The 22,128-nt window shown below is 36.9% G+C and overlaps 1 protein-coding gene across 4 annotated transcripts; it reads left to right on the forward strand.

Moving 5' to 3' along the window:
- Nucleotides 1–1,263: 1,263 nt before the first annotated feature.
- LOC120431341 (putative fatty acyl-CoA reductase CG5065) lies at nt 1,264–20,146 on the forward strand. 4 transcript variants are annotated; one of them, XM_052709364.1, is made up of 5 exons: nt 1,264–1,803; nt 11,647–12,316; nt 12,797–13,342; nt 13,399–13,656; nt 13,714–14,692. In XM_052709364.1, the coding sequence occupies exons 2-5, from the start codon at nt 11,703–11,705 to the stop codon at nt 13,871–13,873; spliced, it is 1,578 nt and encodes a 525-aa protein (XP_052565324.1). In that variant the 5' UTR covers nt 1,264–1,803; nt 11,647–11,702; the 3' UTR covers nt 13,874–14,692. The 4 variants fall into 4 exon arrangements, with proteins under 4 accessions (XP_052565324.1, XP_052565322.1, XP_052565323.1 ...); XM_052709362.1 differs by lacking the exons at nt 12,797–13,342; nt 13,399–13,656; nt 13,714–14,692 and adding exons at nt 18,879–19,424; nt 19,484–19,741; nt 19,797–20,146 and having other exon boundaries at nt 1,275–1,803; XM_052709363.1 differs by lacking the exons at nt 12,797–13,342; nt 13,399–13,656; nt 13,714–14,692 and adding exons at nt 18,879–19,424; nt 19,484–19,741; nt 19,797–20,146 and having other exon boundaries at nt 1,275–1,778.
- Nucleotides 20,147–22,128: the final 1,982 nt, after the last annotated feature.

Genomic DNA, 22,128 nt, shown 5'->3' on the forward strand with positions numbered 1-22,128 from the left:
GTAATTTCTGTTTTTTTTTAAAATGACTTTTATGAACAAAGCGAATGCTAATACAGTGGACCCTCTCGTTGTCGATATTGAAGGGACCGTCAAGAGCGGGAGGTATCAAAGCATGCTACTTGAAGGGACTGAAAAATTCATTGACAGCGAAAGCAAGATTTATATCGAGAAGATCGACAGCCAGAAAGTCGCCTGTATTACGTTTTCCTCTACTTTGAAATGAAATCTAACCTGAACAACTGCATATGCCTCTACAAAATTGAATTGTGCACTTAGTTTACGTTTACGTACTCGTCTCCTAATTAAAGCTTCACGGATGATTTATAAAAGGTCCAATTAATTGCAGTTGGAAGAACCCATCCGAAGGGAAATTACCGTAACGTGTTTTCTCCTCAGTAATCGTCCTTCGTATTGTTCTACAGAGGCTGGTCGTTGATTGGTGGTGCGCTAATCCACTACACTAAAAACCCGATGGTTTGACACCTTGCTGTTTGACACTTTTAAGTTTGTACACAGTTGGTTTGACAAAGTCATACTAAAAATTTATACTTTTATACAGCGCTCACGCGTTTGTAAAAAAAATCTTTCATACAAAAATGTCTTCTTTAAAACGCTAATAATCGTCAGGGTTAATTCGGATCGCTTTGCAGTCTTCGAGAAAGTTGTATATCTTAAAATTTTACATAAGAATACCACACTTGACATTGATCCGACACATTTAACGCCACTTTTTGGCGAAATTTTGAATTTTTATGCTTTTCCTCATACATTTTGCGATTTTTTCCATTCAAAACTTCAACGATTGAAAGCGACCGATTTGGGTCAAAATTGGCACAGTTACTTATTTTTACCCAAAGTATCGAGCCAGGGGGTATCTCTCATAATTTTCCAAAATTTACAACTTTTCTTGTCACCCTAATCCAGATTAGTCTATTGTCAGATCAACGAACTCCTCCCGTAGCGGATCCTCCGGCCAGATAAGATTCTTCGAAAAACAGTTCCAAGTCACGGAGTGTCGATCGAACGCCCCGAAACCAGGTTTATTGTGTGCTCGTCCCAGAACACTATAATTATCGTTTTCGTCGATGATCTTCACGACGACGACGACCACGAGTTGATGTCGCGTCTCCACCGTACAAGAATCGTTCAGCAGCCGAATGAGCTGTTCGTTTACTTAAAAAGCTAAGTACGAATGAGTGACGACGACGCCGGAGACGACGTGCGGGGACTTTCAATGAGGCTTACTTGCTGTTGCTTAGTAATGCGGGTGTTGTACTGAGGCCGTACTCAGTCGGAGCTTATCCGTTGGACGACGCGGACGCGTGAGATTCTTTTTGCGCGGAGTGGTGCGGTTCGATTTTTGGGAACAGTTGTTCTGAAAGGTTGAGGTTGAAATCTGCCAAGGATAGATTTCAAGTGTTTATATTTTTTTTGAGAAAAAGGAAAAATTCAGAAAAGGACAGCAAGTTTTTTGAAGTAAGTGATTTTGTTTGGTGAATTAAAACAAGGTGAATGTGTTAGAGAAGAATTAAAAAAAAACAAGTAGAACAAAACTACTTTCGAATGCAGAATGCGTACAGCCGGTGAAGACGTATGAAAATATTCTATATAAAAAAATATTAAATATTGATGAGCCAGCAATCTAGTGTCGCAAATCAAGCAGAGCGGATTGAATCTGGAATCGCTTTGTCAAGAGTGTTGTGCCGGATAATCGGTGAATTAGAAGTTATACAATCCCGACGTTCATCGATCAACGAGTGTGACACAATCAATTGCAAGTGAGAGCTGGGTAGTTTCCCGCAGGTGATTTTTCGCAAACCAAGATGAAAAATTCTCAGAGACAAAAAATAAATAAATCGGTATTTAAAAAGGTAGAATTTTAAAAAGGTTTATATAAAGTGCACATTTGAAGTAATACAACGAACTTTCCATTAAATTTATTTTATAAAGTGACAGTGACATTTTTTTTTCCATTTAATCACCTGAATAATGATTTAAAAATTAACTATCTTAAATAGAGCATAGAGCAGGTGTGCCCAACCTCTTAGCCCTGCGGGCCTGATCTAAGTTTTCTGAAGCAGTGAAGGACCTTAACGAATGTTTGATGATATTCTTATTTAAAGTTTATACAAGTGTTGCTGATGAGGTACGCATACATTTTATTTTTTCCGAGAGGATTATGAAATAAAAAATCTGCAAAAGTCAATTAAATTTATTGCAATTGTTTGAAATAATGCAAACTGTAATCATTTTAATCATTTTACAAATTTAAAATATTGAGTCACAGATCGGAAAAGGGAAACTTATAAAAAAAAAAACATTTCAATATACTCTTTGATATTTTGCAAATTTATGACAGAAGCAAAGCTGTAAACATGTGGTGATATTTTTTGGATCATTGTTTTTTTTTTTAATTAGGCGAGCTATTTGAACATTTTTTTCCCAGCATTATTTTTAATTAGAAAGAATTAAATTCAAACAAAGAATAAATTTCAATGAGTAAGAATCAAAAATTTGTACACAACAAGAAAAAACATATAAAATAATTTTTATTCGATTATTGTATAGTATTTGAAAATGTGATCTCTTTCTGTTTTTTTTTTAAATTTCTGAAATATTTTTTTTAAGTTAAAAGTCCTTGCCAGTCATTGAATAAATTTCAAAAGCCTTCACCTGAATGTTGGGCACCCCTGGCATAAAAGTTTACTTGTTGTATTTGAATTGTGCATATTTTGCGTTATTCTCTTTAAACCTAGAATTGATGAACATAACATTAATAAAATACTTCTTAATAAAAAAAAGGTCCAAACTGTCAATCTCCGCCAACTCACACAGCAGTTGCCACGACCCCTCTTCGATTTTCGTGAAACTTTGCTCTAATAATTTTGGTCCCAGATCACGAATCCGAGGTCCATTTTTAGATATCTCGTGACGGTGGGGCGGTACGACCCCTTTCATTTTTCTGGTTTTTTACTAAGACACGTTTTTCAGTGATTTGTAGCTCGCAACCGTGAAGAGATAGGGGAATTATACCCTTTCTAATCAAACACCTATCTTCGTCATATGAAGAGTTTGATGCTCGATTAAAGCTCAAAAATACTATTTAGGCTGTAAACTTACCAGCAACAGCACCGCCTCGAGTAAGCACGCAAATGTATGCCACTTACTGGCCAAAAAGATCAAATTTAATGCACTTTTGATCATAATTTCTATTTTGCGAGACCATTTCTCATCATTTTGGTGGCACACACATCCACACGCAAGATCAGAGGTTAACTGCTTAACGAAAGTCGCCATCAATATCTTTTCACTTGCGCTAACGATTTCAAAGCGCTTAAGATATAAAATTGCTTCCAACCTACGGCTACATGTTCTTTTGACCGTTACTTAGTCACTCACTTGAAAAATAATCCCGAAACATGTAAATAATTAGCAAGCGCCATCAAAAAAACAAACGCGCTAAGTCTTTTGAAGTTTCAATTTTGACCATCCATTCTAATCGAAGGCTGAAGAAAACCGAGCGAGAAGCGAAGGCAAATAAAGAACAAAGGGTGGCCACCAACACCACCAGCAGCGCTTTTGGTGTTGCCAGGAAACTTTCTCTATAAATGCTACTTTTCGTGAGTGTTCGCTCAAAATTTCATCAATTTTGGCAGCACGAAGCAGACCTAAACGACGAAGAAAAAAATAACTAAGCTGAAAATACAAAAATGGGCGTGGCCCAATGCACACGACTGATTAGAATGCGTTTTTGAAATATTTTTTAAAAATGCTTGTAAAAGGAATAGCATAACTTTTAATAAAAGTGAAAATAAACAGAAATGTTCACAAAAAGTTGCTCTACTCGTTGGTGTACTTGGTTTTACTGAATTTCAAGGAAACCTCCAGATTATCCAGCATCATTCAAACAAGACCGCTTATTAGGCTTAAAATGGGTTTATTTCCCCTAGAAATTGCATTGCGATAATCAGATTTTTTTTTCAAAAAAAATATGTTTGTGATGAGTGAGTGTATCCGGTTTGTTTTTTTATTTTCGAAAAATCCCCACATACAAGCAGTGCACAAGCCACAACAATCGTCCAAGGGGTCATTCTTATGCAAAATTAGCTGAGCTTTCCGAAAAAAAATACTTTCAAAAGCACACGATTGAGTTTTTGGGGTTAAAAATTCGAAAAACTGGTCAAAAATGGTCAAAATCATAACTTTTTCATTTTTTTTTTTTGTAAAATTCTGATAACTCGTGAAGAATACATGCAAACCCCTTATGTCTATATATCAAAATTTTTGTTTTTGTCTGCTCTACAACTTTGTAGAACATTGTTACACTCTAAAATGTAACCCTGCAAAGTTAGAAAAAACACGTAATTTTAAAATGAAAAATTTTGTTCTAAATGAAAAAATGACCCTTCTGGGTTATTTCAGATTCGAAAAGTACATTAAATTTCCCATAAAATGACATGTCTCACGATTTTTGACAGTTGAGTAACGGGAAATGGCAGCGATTTTAAAACTATTTTTTAACTTTTTTGATGAAAAATATGTTTTTTTTCGGAATTTTGAGTACGCTATCAAATCGGGCGTCTAATTTTACACAAAAGTCCCTTTGACACCAAATTTCTATCTCTTCACGGTTGCGAGCTACAAATCACTGAAAAACGTGTCTTAGTAAAAAACCAGAAAAATGAAAGGGGTCGTACCGCCCCACCGTCACGAGATATCGAAAAATGGACCTCGGATTCGTGATCAAGGACCAAAATTACCCCTAAGAGCAAAGTTTCACGAAAATCGAAGAGGGGTCGGGGAAACTTTTTCCGATTTCCTTATTTATTTCCGAATTTATTATTAATATGTTTTTCCTAAAGTTGAGTCTTTTTCCAATTTGCAGTCTAAAAAATTCAAAATTTGTTAGAAAAAGTGTGTAATGTTTGATTTCATAAATGCTATGCAACGTATTTTTAAATGTTGAGAAGAAATTGCACAAGTTCTTCAAAATTTTGTTTTCATTTATTCGTTTTTTTGTCTCCTTAAAAATCTGCACTTGCCTTCAAGGTTACAATCGATTTAACAAGTCTTTCAAATTAAAATTATCGATACGATCCTTTTTATTTTTGAACAGTTGAAAAAAGAAGTGTTATTCAATAATTTGCAGCCTTTAATGATGATAGTTGGGAAATTTATTGTCAAACGGACTTTTATGTCATTGGACGCCCGATTTGATGGCGTACTCAAAATTCTGAATAAACGTATTTTTCATCAAGAAAAAAAAAACAAGATGCCATTCTACAACTTACAATTGTTACACTCTAAAAAATAACCCAGCAAAGTTACAATAAATACGAAATTTTAAAATGAAAATTTTTGTTATAAATAAAAAAATAACCCTTCTGGATTATTGCAGATTCAAAAAGTAAACTAAATGCCTCATAAAATGGCACGGCTCAAAAAATTTTGAGTAAAAGTTGAATAACGAAAAATTACATGGTTTTAGATTTTTTTGTAGTTTTTTCGATGAAACTACGTTTTATCGGAATTCTTAGTAGGTATGCCATCAAATCGGGCGTCCAGTTTTACATAAATGATTGAAAAACATTTTTCGAATGTTAAAACATGGAAGGGGTCGTGACGCCCCTCTGTCACGAGATATCGAAAAATTGAGGTCGTTTTCGTGATCAGTGACGAGAATAAATCCTTAGGACAAAGTTACACGCAAATCGAAGATGGTCGGGGCTATTGCTGTGTGTGTTGGCGGAGAATTATCCATATAATTGGACAAACAACTCTGTTGCTAGGAAAGATCTCAATATTTAATCATTAAATTTTCGAAATAGTTTTTGTATGTTTCAAAAATTGTGGAAAAAATTTCTCGACGCTTTATTCCAAATAACAAACCACCATTAATTGTTGCAATTCTTAACCATACATTTAATTAAAAAACAAACTCTGCCCAAGAAACAAAGCCTACCCTTTAGTCGTGAGAATTTCCCTAGATGCACTTTTTTTTTGCATCTTTGTCGCAATAATTTCCACCGCGAAGCTGCACCGTATTTATCATCGAGCTTGACTCATTTCCATCGTGTGCAGATTTTCTACAGCTGAGCTCGGTGTTGCATTCCAAGATGCACTTTTAACACACAACAGATTCGCGACTTTTGTTGGTACACTGAGAAAATTTTTAATTTTGAGCATTATTTTCTGCTTTTTTTCAAAACTGCTGCGATTTAATTTATAATAATTTTTCAAATAAAATTTTCGTTGCAATAATTGATGTTGTAAAGTAATTAAATACATATATTTATCAACAACCAATTATCTTTTTTCCGTCCTTGTGCATCCATGCTTTTCGAGGGCCTCAAGAGTGCAGAAAGAAAAAACGTCAAGAATTAAATCCAACTTTTAAGGTCAGTACTGTGCGAGGCACCCGCCACCACACCGGCACGTCGTAATTCATCCCCAATAAGTTCTCAAGAGGGGCAGCATGCCAACTGCAATTGGCCGCAGAAAGGTGATGCACTTTGGACAGCAGAGTGCACCGTCGTTGTAGGTTCGTTTAAGGGGGGCCAGCGGTATCAGAAGACTGCAACGAGCGAAAGACAACGACGACCACGTCGTGAACTTTACAAGTCAGGGTGAACCGGCTCGTGAATTCTTTATTGAAGGGGATGGGGAATTTGCAAAAATGTGGCTGCGAAGATCTTGAAAAAAAAAAAAAAAATACTGAAAATTCATCAAGTTTTCAGATTCATTAACTCAAACTTAAACGAAAAACATTTTTTTATAGCAATTTTTCGAATAAGTGCCCACAATTCTGACCGTGGCCATCGACTCGGTTGCAATGCAGAGTGGGGCAGGAGACCCGGTGACCTACATACAGGGCCATCCGTTTTGCCGACAATTGGTCCTTGAGGGCAACACTGCACTGCACTGCTTAGCCGGTGGGTGTCGTGTAGGGGTTGTGTCCTTTTTTTTTGGTACAATTCTGTTTTTTTTTTGAAAAAAAAAAACAGAATTGTTTGTTAAAAAATTTAAAGAAATACTATAAACCAAACAAAAAAAAATTAAAATAAGTATATCGCGAAAAATGTAAGTCTAAACAAGAAACCTTACCCCTGATTTGCAATGAAGTTTTTCCCATCTTCTATAATATCGACTAGTACCTATGCATGCTGAATGACGATTAATAAGCCTCGGACTGAAACTCGAACGTGTCGCTTCTTTTCTCTTGGTTTTGTTTAACGACTTGTACTATAATCTACAGGCGGCTAACCTAATTCAAGGGTCATAGCGTCATAGGTTAAAATATTGCATTAGTTGTCAAAATGGTAGCTTGAGACAGGCAGTCGATTTTTTTTAAGCATTATTATTAAGGTACAGTAAAAAAATAACTTTTTGAATTCTCATACCGATACAAAATATCGTGTGATAACAAAATTTGAGTATTTTGCAAAAATACGGTTTCTATGAAAAAAAAAATGTTACGGTATTTTATTTAAAAACCCATTTCAGAATATTTTTTTAAAAGAATTCATTCTCTGTGGCCCTTGCGAAATCGGAAAAAGTTGCCCGATCTTATTTTGATTTGCGTGAAATTTTGTCCTAAGGGATAATTTTGGTCCCAGATCACAAATCCAAATTTTTCAATAATTTGCCGGTAAAAATCCAATTTCTAATTTCAAGGCCAGCTTTCAAAAAAAATTATTTAAGTATAAAGTATCACAAAATTCCTTACACATTATTACAGTTATGCTGCAACTGAAAATATTCTAAATATCAATGAATTTACTAAAAAAAGTGTCCTAAAGTTTCGTGGCATTTCCGATCTGTGGTCCCAAAAAAAAAAGCAAAGCAAAAGTCATAAAAGTGCCCTATTTAATTGAAAATACAAACATTAACCTTGCAAATCAATTCATTTTAAATGGCATTTTTTCCAATCAAATTCACAACTGCATTACTTCTAACTTACGTGAAATTTTCCGATGATTCCAAATATGTCAAAATTGAGACCAAAAAGTGGTGCTATGGAGGCTTACAGGGCAAAAACTGAAAGTTTGTTGCAGAAAAATCGAAAAACTAGGAGACAAACTGCGATTGGCCAATAAGATAATACCGTAGGCTTATAGTCCATGATATTCCCTAACTTTTGACCCACAGGAGTATGGCTGTTGGAGGCTGTTGCAAAAAGATATTAAGGTTTAAAAAAAAAAACAGTTTTAACAGTATGTCAAAGGAGGTCTCAGGCTAGTTGATCCGGAAGCAAAATCTAAGGCATTGTTCCTTAGAAATATTTTTTTGTAATTTTAATGTTCATGGCACTCCAACAGATGAAAGTTATTTGGTAGATTTAGTTTCACAACAAAAACTTACACGTAACGCAAGAGAATGGTTAAATGAAGGGAAGGTGGTGGTTGAAAATATTGATTTCAATACTGTTAAACTGTTTTATAACTATTTTGTTTCACTTGATAGTAAAACTGCAGGTGTCGAAGGCAAAGGAACGTTGTTGATTTAGAGGATATTCTTCATTTGGAACTCGACGAAAAAAGCATTTCAGAAAAGGCAACTTTATGGCTTGCAGTAAAAACTATTAGTGACAACTTGAGAGTATTAGAACCATCACTATTTGTGTTGAAAAAAGAAATAAGAGAGCATAGGTGGAATGAACGTAAAAACGGTAGGTTTTGTTTCGGAAGCTTATTGAACATTTGTAAAGCGCAGGGAAAGTTTTGTAACACGAATTATGTCTAAATAAACAAACCATGAAAACTCAAAAAAAAAAACAGTAATTTGTAAAAGCTATGAGAAAAAGTCAAACCAATCCTGGATGTCTATGGCACATTATGAAGTGCTTCAAAAGACCTTTCGAATGCATCTAAGAGAGTTGGAATTGATAAAGTTTTACGGAAATGCGAGAAATTTTAAGATTTTATATGTTTTTTGGACCTCAAACTTCAATGCCCGTTTACCCAATTTCCCTTTGTCGTAGAGGGCTCATATTTGGCATGAGTTCATCTCATGTATAGACAAACAAACGATGAAAGTTTCATCCAAATTGGAGCACCTCGAAACGACCTGTTACACATTGGTGAAAAACTCGCTCTTATCCATGTTAATTATTTTGGCAGGGTGATGTATTAGAATGATGCCTTGAAGTTAGCATCGGCATTGGTCTGTGAAAAATTTGTTGTTATATTGACCAAAAACCCATATAGGTGAGCCGAGGTACCCCAACGGAATCCGGAATATCTCCGGTAAAAGTTGACCATATTTGTCCCCCATCTGACAGTTAAAAATATAGACAAATCTGGATCTTTTGCAACCGGAAGCATCCAAATTGGTCAATTCTATCAAAAGCTGTGAGATTTTTTAGAAGAAAAAAATAGGGTCAAATGACTACCCGAGCGTTCAGCCACTAGTGTCTCCCTTTTATTTACAAGGACTTCGCCGCCATGGGCTCCTAAGTGAATGAAAGTATGGTACGGCAAGGGGCGAATGCGCCGAATAACCATTCTTAAACTTAGAAATATTAGGAATTGACGGGTGGGACAAGTTATCGCCGAACGATAAACTGATTGCCGGTCACTTAGTTTTTACATTGTTGTTTTGCAACTTCGCAGTCTCCAGTTTTTACATTGGTCGGCCGAGACTCGCCAACAGTCAAGTGACAAATTGTTCATTGCGGCTTAAAATTGACGTGGTCTTAGCTTCGGTGGCTGCCCGAAGGTGCAGAAACTGAAAGAAATGTTTATAGATTGTGAATTGCAACCAGTACTAAAGTCCAAGCTGGTAGGAGTGGTGCCGCTGAATGTGTCAATGGAAATATTTTCTTTCATTTTATGGAGGCTTGATTTTTGTGTTTTTTTTCTGATTAAGTTAGTGGAAGTTAAAATTCTCTGAATCTGTTATGGAAATTATTTTTTTGTGATTTTGGCTTCTTAACCTCTGGCTGGCTGGCTAAATTTCTTTTTCGATTTTTTTTTTATTTTTCTCGTGTTCAGGAGGTTTTGAGCAACTTTTGTTCTACGAAAAATTTTACTTCTCTTGTTTTATGTTTTTCTTGTTTTATTTTTAGTTTTTTAATTTGCATTTATCTTGTTTAGTTTATGTTTGTTTTTGGTAGTATTTGGCCTATTCTACCACCTCCTATCATTACATTTTGACTATCTAATTTTTTATGTTTTTAAAGTCACTTTTTCAATTTTTTGCTTGTTTTTCACATTTTCTGCTATATTATGGCATCATTATCATTTTAATTGTAAAAAAATGCGTAGAGGCATAGTCTGAGACACTACAAAAATTACTGCATACTTCTTTTTACTTAAAATATAGGTAATGTTAGTAAAAAACACGGCCAAAGTTGACCCCTAAAAAAATGACATTTTCAAAAACATTGACAAAGTCACATAAAACAAGTCTTACTTCCAACCGATACATTTTCTAAAATTTTAAGAGTGCTTCTTTCCAATGTTCCGTCTAAAGGTGGTAATATGTCATTTGATATTTCATGACCAAGTTAATTGACCAAAAGAGCAATTTTCTTTTAACGACGTGTTGTACATCCAAGTTATCAGGGCGGCATGCCCTCTGGAGTATGCCTGCAGCGTTGCAAAGTCAGGAACTATCCACTGTTAGGGTTTCCTCGGCGATGTCACTTCAGGTACTTACTTCGGGACACTTTTGCACCTTACTCACTGGACTTTTACTTTTGACTATAACTGGACTCCACTTGTATTTCTTTCTGAGGGAAACACGTTGGTAGGATGATCTTCGAACTTAATATTATTGAATCTTCAACAGGGTTTTGTTCCAGGTTGGATAAGTTACAGTAGCAATGTATGAATCACCTTATGCTTGATCATGTTACGTTAGCATTCGATATCTACGTAGAGAAATTTCATGACCGAGTGCATCCCTTCGATGTCCCAGTTTATTAATTAATTGATCTGATCTTCTCCTAGAATTCGACATGTACCCCAAAGGGTCAAATTGTTACGCGGGTTACCTAATTTTCAAGCAACACTTAGATGTCCTGAGATTTCTAATCATTCTTTCCAGATGTACCGTTATTCTTCTATGGATCTTTAAGAGCTGTTGAACGTATTTGTAACGTTCTCGTCTATTCCTCCTGTAGGATCTAAAAGGATGGCATACTAAAAATGAGTAAACCACGCCTTCTATTTAGTTGACATTATGTAGTCCAAGCAGATGCCAGACATTCTTGGAAATTGATCGTACTATCTCGCCCGATTCTTCGCACTTTCTACATCTTGTGTGCTGATAACAATCAATTCTTTGTATCCTCGCTTATGTTTTGCTGTGACGCCACTTGATTTTGACCTTGATTCTACAAATGTTGTGACTTCTCGCGACACTTGCACTTCGTTTTGGTCATCGATATTGAGTTTGTGTTTTACTAGGCTGATTCCAAATAATTATTACTTTCGCGCGGCGACACGACGAAAACATTTTCTTTAAACAAACCGGAATTTGCAAATGATATTAAACTTTACCATTCGAGTAAAATTCGTAAATTTTGAAGGTCGTACAAGCCGGTTCAAGATATACCATAAGAGAATGAGGCGATTTACTAATTGGGTCCTTACGGCGGTTTTATTTTCTTCTTTGCATTTCTTTCTCTCCCCCGATGAACAGACTGCGCTGCCCTTGGTCCACATTCCAGCTTGTCGTACTTGAGGCGCCACAGTGCGATGGACCAGCCGTCGCCTCCGCCAACCATGCACCGCAGCATCCCGGATACCTATGCGGGCCGGACGCTGTTCATAACCGGTGCGACGGGTTTCATGGGCAAAGTCCTGGTGGAGAAGCTGCTGCGGGACTGCCCGGAGCTCAAGTGCATCTACCTGTTGATCCGCACAAAGCGGGGCGTGGACGCGGCCCAGCGCAAGGACGAATACCTGAAGCATCTGGTGTTCGATCGGATCCGCGAGACGAACCGGGCCCAGCTGGACAAGATCCGGCTCGTGCGGGGGGACATCCTGGAGGACGACCTGGACATGGCGAACGGCGATCAGGCCGAGCTGGCGGAGAACGTCGAGGTGGTGTTCCACTGTGCGGCCAACGTGCGCTTCGACCAGGAGCTGAAACAGGCCGTCAACTACAACCTGAACGGAACGCTGCGGGTTCTGCGGCTGGCCGAACGCATGAAGCGGCTGGTGGCGTTTGTGCACGTGTCTACGGCGTTCTGCCAGTGTAACGAAGCCGTCGTGGAGGAACGGGCGTATCCGGCGCCCCACAGCCCGCTGGGCATCTCCAAGCTGGCCGACCTGGTCGACAGCAAGGTGCTGGATCTGGTGACGCCAAGGTAAGAGTGATTTTTGTGTAGCATGCTGAAATCCTTACCGCATTTCGAGATTGCTTGGGCATTACGTTTAATTTGGTAACGCTGAAAGGTGTTGCAATTAAAGGAAAATGATAGAAACGCATGGTGGGTCAAAACGCAATTTAGCTAAGTCCACGACTTAGATGTCGCCGTCAAAATCGATGTCGCCGTCAAAGTGTTTGTCTCGGTTGAGTTATTGTGTCATTGTAACGTTTGTCTGTGTTATGTTGTGTGTTTGTTTGTGTGAATCTGATGCTCAACCCTTGTAAAACCCGTAATATTTTTGCTTTAAACAGAAACTCAAGGCTTAGAACATAACTGTTACCATTTGGAGCAAATCTGTACGCGGGAACACATGCTTTGGTCTTAGTGGCTTGTAAGTGTTTGCAAAGTATTGTCCTTAAACCGTACGAGTGTCAAGTACTTTAGTGAGTTAACCGCTCTACGATATTACCATTCCAGCATGCTCGACAATTTACCAGATACTTACTCCTACACAAAGGCACTCACCGAAGATCTGGTCAACGGGATCCGCGATCGATTACCGATCGCCATCGCAAGGCCTACGATCGTCATTGCGGCATGGAAGGAACCGGTGCCCGGGTGGATCGAGGGAACCAACGGCCCGACCGGGCTGATAATTGGTTGTGGTCGAGGCGTTGTTCGTACGATGCACTGCAATCCGGACTACGATACGCACGTCATGCCGGTGGATGTAACGATGAACGCGGTGATCATACTCGGTGCGGAACGCATCAACGCGGGTTTGGATGGGAATGCGCTGTTCTGCAACATTTCCTCCGACAACGTGAATCCAATCGCATGGGGAAAATCTGTACAAGTTTGTGGTGAGAAGGTGCTTCAGAATCCACTCTGCTTCTCGTTGTGGTATCCAGACGGATCGATCAAGTCCAACTACGTTCACCACATGATCTGTGTCGTCCTGTTCCATTACTTGCCGGCCTATCTGATAGACTTCTTGCTTGTTGTGTTCCGGAGGGAACCATTGTAGGTTGATCCCATCTTGTATCCCAATAACCCCTAATAAAAGTTCTACTTTCCAGCTTGGTCAAAGTGCAGAAGAAGATCTCCCAGGGCCTGGACATGCTTCAGTACTACACCACCAAGCAGTGGGTGTTCAAAAATGACCAAATGTACGCAATGTATAATCGACTGTCCGCAAAAGATCAGGACACCTTCTTCTTAGACATAACGCACTTGGATTATTCAACGTATTTCCTCGACTACGTGCTTGGTATTCGGCAGTACGTGCTCAAGGAACCTCCGGAGACCTTGCCAAGAGCAAAAAGACTGCTACGAAAGTGAGATTTAAATTTGACCTTTGTGGAGACTTCCTACTATACTGACTTTCCTTCCAGATTGTACATCATGGATAAAGTGGTGCAAGTGGCGTTCTACACGTTGATCCTGTGGTTGATTTGGTCCTACTGGAAAATCGTGATCGGTCCGATTCAGCTCGTGCTCGACACAAGTATCGAAGCCATTAACAACTCTATTGCAAGAGAAAGAAGACCATAAACTTGGTTTAGCAGGAAATTGATATTTGTTATTCCGCCAATTGTGAATTTTTCGAATAAATTTAAATTTAAATCTTGTTTCATTATGGTTTTAAAGTTAAGGTATAAAGTTGAAGTAATTGTTGATCTTAGAGTTAGAATTAGAAAATTGAAAACAAAGTTGATAACAATGTCCACGGCTGATATTATTGATCCACGGCACGATACCCGAGCAGGTGAAAATAACTGTAAACGTTGAAGTTATGTTACTGTCAAGAGGTCAGGACTTGGTATTAAATCACCCAGATTGGCTGTTGTAAAAATACAAAATAATAACAGAGATTTGTTCGAAAAATAACTCACTCTGTTATCAACAGACAAAAAAATGTTCTCCGATATCAGACACTAAAATGTTCCCGAAAGCTCAATTCGCTATTGGTGAAATACAGTCGTGCATCGGTTTAGCACCGCATATGGGGGATGCAAAACAGAGGCATGCATAACTGAGGCACAGAGCTTATGGGATTCTGGTTATATGGGAGACATTGGTTATAATCCTATGAAAAATCATCCAAACTTCAAAAAATTAAAGTGTTTGGAAATCAGGATGACGTTAACTATCCATTGCTATTATGCATTCCAATCGAAGGCTGGAGAAAACCGAGCGAGGAGCGAAGGCAAATAAAGAACAAAGGGTGGCCACCAACACCACCAACATGCTGGTGCAGCGCCTGTTGGAGTGAGCAAGTGCTGCCAGGAAACTTTCGCTATAAATGCTACTTTTCGTGAGTGTTCGCTTAAAATTTCATCAATTTTGGCAGCACTAAGCAGACCCAAAAGAGCGCTGGAAGAAAAAAAGAACTAAGCTGAAAATAGAAAAATGGGCGTGGCCCAATGCACTCGACTGATTAGAATGCATTTTTGAAATATTTTTTTTTAATGCTTGTAAAAGGAATAGCATAACTATTAATAAAAGTGAAAATAAACAGATATGTTCACAAAAAGTTGCTCTACTCGTTGGTGTACTTGGTTTTAGTGAATTTCAAGGAACAATCCAGATTATCCAGCATCATTCAAACACGACCGCTTATTAGGCTTAAAATGGGCATATTTCCCCTATTTCTGTATTTTGAAAATGCATTTTTTTTCTCGAAAAAAAACCCTCAACATTTATGTTATTACAGTATGGGTATCAAATGATCGGGATTTTTTTAAACATTTTGAAAGTATTAACGCATTTTTTGAAATACTCAGAATTTTCACAAAAATACGTATTTTCGATAAAATAAATGATAAAATAAATGTCAATGCAAATAGAAGTCTAATCAACTCAAAACAATCTAAAATGCCTTTTTCTGCATTGATAATCATTTTTAGCTTGTTTGGGCTCGTTTAAAAATATTTTGAACTTTTATGAAATTACAATGTTCAGCACCGCAAAAACTTTTTTTTCTCGCAAAAATAAAATTTTCGTCATTACTAAGAAATTTTGGAACTTATGATTGCAAAACAACTGGACAGGTGTATAATGCACTTTAAAACACTTTTTTTTTATTCAAATGTTGATACCGTTACCAGAAATTTCAAATTTTTTACTTTTTTATTTATACATAGCACCCCCCCACCCCACGCCCCCAACCTTGACTTGGGTCAGAGTTGAGGGACATAAACTTCAAAAATATTTGCAAAGGCCTAAATACTAAAAAAAATCACAAAACTACGTATTTTCGCAAAAATACCTAAAATATCAGTCTTTTACAATATGATATGGCTGTTTTGGCTTAGCGTCGTATGTCGAAAAAATTCTCCAAATTTCAGTTTTTTACAATATGCCAAGACGGGGGCTCAAATGCATACATACAATACATACATACATAAATACATACATACATACAATACATACATACATAAATTCAATTTTGGGACATTCACTTGCTTTCGTTAAGAAATTGAAAAAAAAACATATTCAAATTTCAAGGCCTACTATGCAATGTACTGTTGAAAATTGATGGTTAAGTAAAACATTTGCTATGCAATACAGAGCTTTCCAACTTAAAAATGTGATATCTCAAGAAATATTCAATTTACCCTGAGGTTTTGATTGAATTTAATGTAAAAAACTCTCAGCAATCGAATGCAATTGTCAGTTTTCCCGTAAGTGCTCGTCTAAAGGGTTAAAAATGCATTTTAAAACTTAAAGCGCAAAATTTTCATATCTGGCAACACTTTACGTAAATTTTGAGTACGCCATTCGATTCTACGTCAAAAAATCTTCAAATATGCATACCCAAAAGTTCACTTTTTGTAAACTTTTCTCTTAGCAAAATGCATTTTAAAAATGAGGTTTTTCAAAATTCTCAGAAAAAGAGGGGGGCGCCACGGGCGCGGGGGTGGACCAAATGTCACCAAACTTGGGATTCTTTGTTTTTGGGGCAAAAACAACCCCCATGCCAAATATGAGCAGATTTGGTGAAGGTCGATGTTGGACGCGTGGTCACTTGGGATGGAATGACCCTTATATAATTCAAATATTAGCTTGGTTCCAATTCAACATTACTGCATAGAATCAGTAATTTTTTGCTGACGGCTTGTTCAACATTTGAAAAAATATTAAATTTAATATTTCACCAGGCAAAACCTGAAACCTGAACCTGAACCTGAAAAAAATATTTGAAAGTATCCAAAGTTCTAGTAATTAAGAATATTAAAATGTTTCGTTTTGCAATTTTTGAAAATTTTCTAACAAATTATTGGTTAATTTGGGAGGTATATAAATCATTTTAAAAAACCGTTTTCAAAGTTTTTAATTTTTATTTTCGGTATTTTTTTTATATTTCTAGCCATATTAAGATAAATAAAACATAATAACAAATTGGGTTATGGTCACTTGGAATATTTTCTAACAATATAAACAATTTAAAAAAAATCAGCTTTCATATTTTTTACCTTTTATTCAAAAAAAATTGGTAATATTGGCCAAAATAATGTCCAGGATAAATTGGTCACAATTTTGTCGTAGTTAAGGTAATATTTAATAATAAAAAATAATAACAAATTTTATTATGACTGCTGATTGTTTTTTTAAAGTTGAAATAGCACATGAATAAAGCTATGCGAGAGTTCAATGATTTGATCATTTTCAATGTACCATAACTTGAGTTGTTATTGTCTTACTCTTAGGCATTCTCTCATAAGATCTGTTGCAAACAAGATTTTTAGCCTATGTAGACTGCCCGGGTAGTCCATCAGAAATGATTAATTTGATCAATTCATGTGAACTATTTTTTCAAACTTTTTTCAAACAAACAAAAAATGCATACGAATCGAAAACTTTAATTTTTCAAAGAATTTGTACATAAAACTAACTAGAACTTGAAAAATTTACACATTCTGTTTTTTACGGATGCTTTTAATATTATGGAAAAACGAGGCTTTATCTTTTTTTGCGCAAACAAACTTTCATCATAGAGCAGTTCTCTATGGAATCGGTCTTTTTTCTTTAATTTTAATATTTGTATTTTTTAATCCGGCTGAAACTTTTTTGGTGCCTTCGGTATGCTCAACGAAGCCATTTTGCATCATTAGTTTGTCCGTATAATTTTCCATACAAATTTGGCAGCTGTTCATACAAAAATGATATGTGAAAATTCAAAAATCTGTATCTTTTGAAGGAATTTTTTGATCGATTTGGTGTCTTCGGCAAAGTTGTAGGTATGGATATGGACTACACTGAAAAAAAATGATACACGGTAAAAATTTTTTTGGTGATTTTTAATTTAACTTTTTGTCACTAAAACTTGATTTGCAAAAAAACACTATTTTTAATTTTTTTTATTTTTTGATATGTTTAAGAGGACATAAAATGCCAACTTTTCTGAAATTTCCAGAATGGGCAAAAAATCTTTGACCGAGTTATGATTTTTTGAATCAATACAGATTTTTTCAAAAAATCGAAATATTGGTCGCAAAAATTTTTCAACTTCATTTTTCGATGTAAAATCGAATTTGCAATCAAAAAGTACTTTAGTGAATTTTTGATAAAGTGCACCGTTTTCAAGTTATAACCATTTTTAGGTAACTTTTTTGAAAATAGTCGCAGTTATTCATTTTTTAAAAATAGTGCCCATGTTTGCCCACTTTTGAAAAACATATTTTTGAAAAGCTGAGAAAATTCTCTATATTTTGCTTTTTCGGACTTTGTTGATTCGAACCTTAGTTGCTGAGATATTGCCATGCATAGGTAAAAAAACAGGAAAATTGATGTTTTCTAAGTCTCACCCAAACAACCCACCATTTTCTAATGTCGATATCTCAGCAACTATACGTCCGATTTACAATGTTAAAACATGAAACATTCGTGAAATTTTCCGATCTCTTCGAAAAAAATATTTTCAAAAATTTAAATTCAAGACTAACATTTCAAATGGCCGTAATATTAAATGTTTGGTCCGTTTGAAATGTTAGTCCTCTAAAACATATCAAAAAATAAAAAAAAATAAAATAGTGTTTTTTTGCAAATCAAGTTTTAGTGACAAAAAGTTAAATTAATAATCACCAAAATTTTTTTACCGTGTATCATTTTTTTCAGTGTAGTCCATATCCATACCTACAACTTTGCCGAAGACACCAAATCGATCAAAAAATTCCTTCAAAAGATACAGATTTTTGAATTTTCCCATATCATATTTGTATGGACAGCTGCCAAATTTGTATGGAAAATTATATGGACAAACTAATGATGCAAAATGGCTTCTTTGGGCATACCGAAGGCACCAAAAAAGTTTCAGCCGGATTAAAAAATACAAAAAAAATCGAATGACCGAAATCTCAGAGAATTGCTCCATAGTACCATAGCTCAAAGTCGAAGTTTTTGATTACGGTGTTTGTGAATGACTCCTCGTTAAAGGAGGGCACGCCCCCTCCCCCCCTTCTGGTACCGCCAGTCATTTTTTATTTCAGAGGGTAGCCCTAAGGAAGGCCGGATTTGGACCACACTAATAAACAAACTTAAAACAAAATCATTCCAGCCTGCTCAACAATCTGCCCAACACGTACGCCTACACCAAAGCCTTAACCGAAGATCTCGTTAACGGGTTCCGCGATCGGCTTCCGGTCGCGATCGCCCGACCAACGGTGGTCATCGCCGCCTGGAGGGAACCCATTCCCGGCTGGATCGAGGGAACGCACGGCCCAACCGGACTGATGATTGGCGGCGGTCGTGGCGTCATCCGAACCATGCACTGCAACCCGGAGTACGATTCCGGCCTGATGCCGGTGGACGTAACGATGAACGGGGTGATCATCCTGGGCGCGGAACGCATCAACACCGGGTTCCAGCAGAACACGCTCTTTTGCAACATCGCCTCGGGCAACGTTAATCCGATCACGTGGGGCGACGCGCTCGAAGCTGGCCGCAAAAAGCTGTACGACAATCCGCTCTGCTTTTCCCTGTGGTATCCGGACGGTTCGATCAAGTCCAACTACTTGTACCACATGCTCTGCGTAGTCTTGTTCCATTATCTGCCGGCCTATCTAATTGATTTCTTGCTGATTATACTCCGAAGGAAACCATTGTAAGTAAACCTCAACCCCACGATCAACCCTATAACCACAATCCCTCCCCCACTTCCAGCATGATCAAAATCCAGAAGAAGATCTCCCAGGGCCTGAACGTGCTCCAGTACTACACCACCAAGCAGTGGGTGTTCAACAACGACCGCATGTGCGCCATGTACGGCCGCCTGTCCGAGAAGGACCGGCAAACGTTCTTCTTCGACATGAGCGCCCTGGATTGGCCCAGCTATTTCCGGGACTACATCCTCGGGGTGCGGCAGTACGTCCTCAAGGAACCACCGGCGACGCTGCCCAAGGCCAGGAGGCTGCTTAGAAAGTGAGTTGCAGGTTTTTGGGAAAATTCGTGAAATTAATCAACCTTCCCGTTTTAGATTGTACATCATGGACAAATTGGTGCAAGCGGCGATCTACGCGTTGATACTGTGGCTGGTTTGGTCCTACTGGGACGTTGTGATTGGTTCGATTCAGTTTGTGCTCGATAGTAGCGTCGATGGCGTTAGGAAAGCCTTTGTTCGAGGAACACGGGCTTAGTGAATTGACTGGACGATTTGTATTGTAGATTTATTGAAAAGTAGATACTCTTTGTTTTATTTTACATACTTCACAATTTAGTATCAATATTATTTTTATACTTGCGATTTGAAGCACCAAATAACGCACTTTATACTCAAGCTGCATAGAACTTATGAGACACTGAAAATATGTACTGAAAATCACAACGTTTTTAAAAGCATGTTTTAGTTTTTTATCTATTATTTAATGAGAAACTCCTTGTGTAGCATTAATTCGAATATATAGGTACTAAAAAATACTCACACGGAATCGGAAGTAGTTGCCCCGAACCCTCTTTTATATACGTGAAACTTTGCCCAAAAGGGGGAATTTTAGTCCTTGATTACGAATCGAAGGTCCATTTTTCAATATCTTGTTAAGGAGGTCCGCACCCTTTCATTTTTTAATTTTCAGAAAAATATGTGTTTTTCGAAAATGTGCATCCTGAAATGGTGATTATCACGAAATTTGAAGTCAAAGGTTCCCGATTATGGCATTCTCAAAATCCGGAATAACGTATTATTCATCAAAAAATATATAAAAAAGGGCGATTTTTAGACAATCGTGCAACTTGTGGAAAGCTCTATACAAAAGTGCACACCTCAAACTACAGCAGAAAAAAACTGTCTAAGACACACAATCCAAAGCTCTGCTTCAAATCGATGATAGCTTTTATCCCGGACACTCACCACAGTAGGCCAATTTGGATTTTTGCACCTAATTCGACGCACAGCCCAAGGCATAGCCAGAAAATATTCACACCTCAAATATGCACACATCAGAATGCAGACCCTCTCTCCAGATAAAATAATAAAACTCCGAAGTTATAAAATTTATGTAAGAAATTAAATTAGAAGTCTTCAATTTTTGTATGATTTTATTATTTAATTTTCAAATTAACTAATTTAGAATGTTATTGAATTCTTAAATGCCGCCTGAAAATTGACATTTTTTTATGTCATATTTTAAGAGGCAGTATTTGTAAATATTGCTCGGTTTGTTCTAGAGGTCGTATCGAGGTGCTCCGATTTGGATGAAACTTTCAGCGTTTATTTGTCTATACATGAGATGAACTCATGCCAAATATGAGCCCTCTACGACAAAGGGAAGTGGGGTAAAACGGGCTTTGAAGTTTGAGGTCGAAAAAACATTAAAAATCTTAAAATTGCTCGCATTTCCGTAAAACTTCATCAATTCCAACTCTCTTAGATGCATTCGAAAGGTCTTTTGAAGCCCTTCAAAATGCGCCATAGACATCCAGGATTGGTCTGACTTTTTCTCATAGCTTTTGCAAATTACTGTTAAAAATTGATTTTTTTAAAACCTTAATATCTTTTTGCAACAGCTTCCAACACCCATACTTCCATAGGTCAAAAGATAGGTAATTTCATGCACTATAAGCCTACGGTATTAACTTTTTGGCCCATTGCAGTTTTTCTCATAGTTTTTCGATTTTTCTAGAACAAACATTTTACAACGTTAGTTTTTGCCCTGTAGGCCAAGAAGACGGCACTTATCGGTCTCAATTTTGTCATATTCGGAATCCTCGGACAATTTCACGTAAGTTAGAAGTATTGGAGTTGAAATTTAGATTTAAAAAATAATTAAATAAAACATTTTTGAAAAAAGAAATAGATCTTCTTTACCCTATGATCAATACGTCAAATGCTGTATCAAGTAGGCGAACACCTGTTTTACTCTTAATCCAACAAATTGTTAAAACATATTTTAATTCATTCTAAATGGTAATTTTTCCAATCAAATTTACAACTCCAATACTTCTAACTTAGGTGAAATTGTCTGAGGATTCCGAATATGACAAAATTGAGACCGATAAGTGCCGTCTTCTTGGCCTACATTGCAAAAACTAACGTTGTAAAATGTTTGTTCTAGAAAAATCGAAAAACTATGAGAAAAACTGCGATTGGCCAAAAAGTTAATACCGTAGGCTTATAGTGCATGAAATTACCTATCTTTTGACCTATGGGAGTATGGGTGTTGGAAGCTGTTGCAAAAAGATATTAAGGTTTTAAAAAAATCAATTTTTAACAGTAATTCGCAAAAGCTATGAGAAAAAGTCAGACCAATCCTGGATGTCTATGGCGCATTTTGAAGGGCTGAGCAATTCTCTGAGATTTCGGTCATTCGATT

The sequence above is a fragment of the Culex pipiens genome, chromosome 3, assembly GCF_016801865.2.
Source record: "Culex pipiens pallens isolate TS chromosome 3, TS_CPP_V2, whole genome shotgun sequence".
Taxonomy (NCBI): Eukaryota; Metazoa; Arthropoda; class Insecta; order Diptera; family Culicidae; genus Culex; species Culex pipiens.

Bases quoted from the DNA above. Each gene is read 5' to 3' on its own strand.
- LOC120431341 (XM_052709364.1), top strand. From the start codon at position 11,703: ATGGACCAGCCGTCGCCTCCGCCAACCATGCACCGCAGCATCCCGGAT. The intron at 12,317-12,796 runs GTAAGAGTGATT...TTACCATTCCAG, and splicing joins CTGGATCTGGTGACGCCAAG to CATGCTCGACAATTTACCAG. The intron at 13,343-13,398 runs GTAGGTTGATCC...TCTACTTTCCAG, and splicing joins GTGTTCCGGAGGGAACCATT to CTTGGTCAAAGTGCAGAAGA.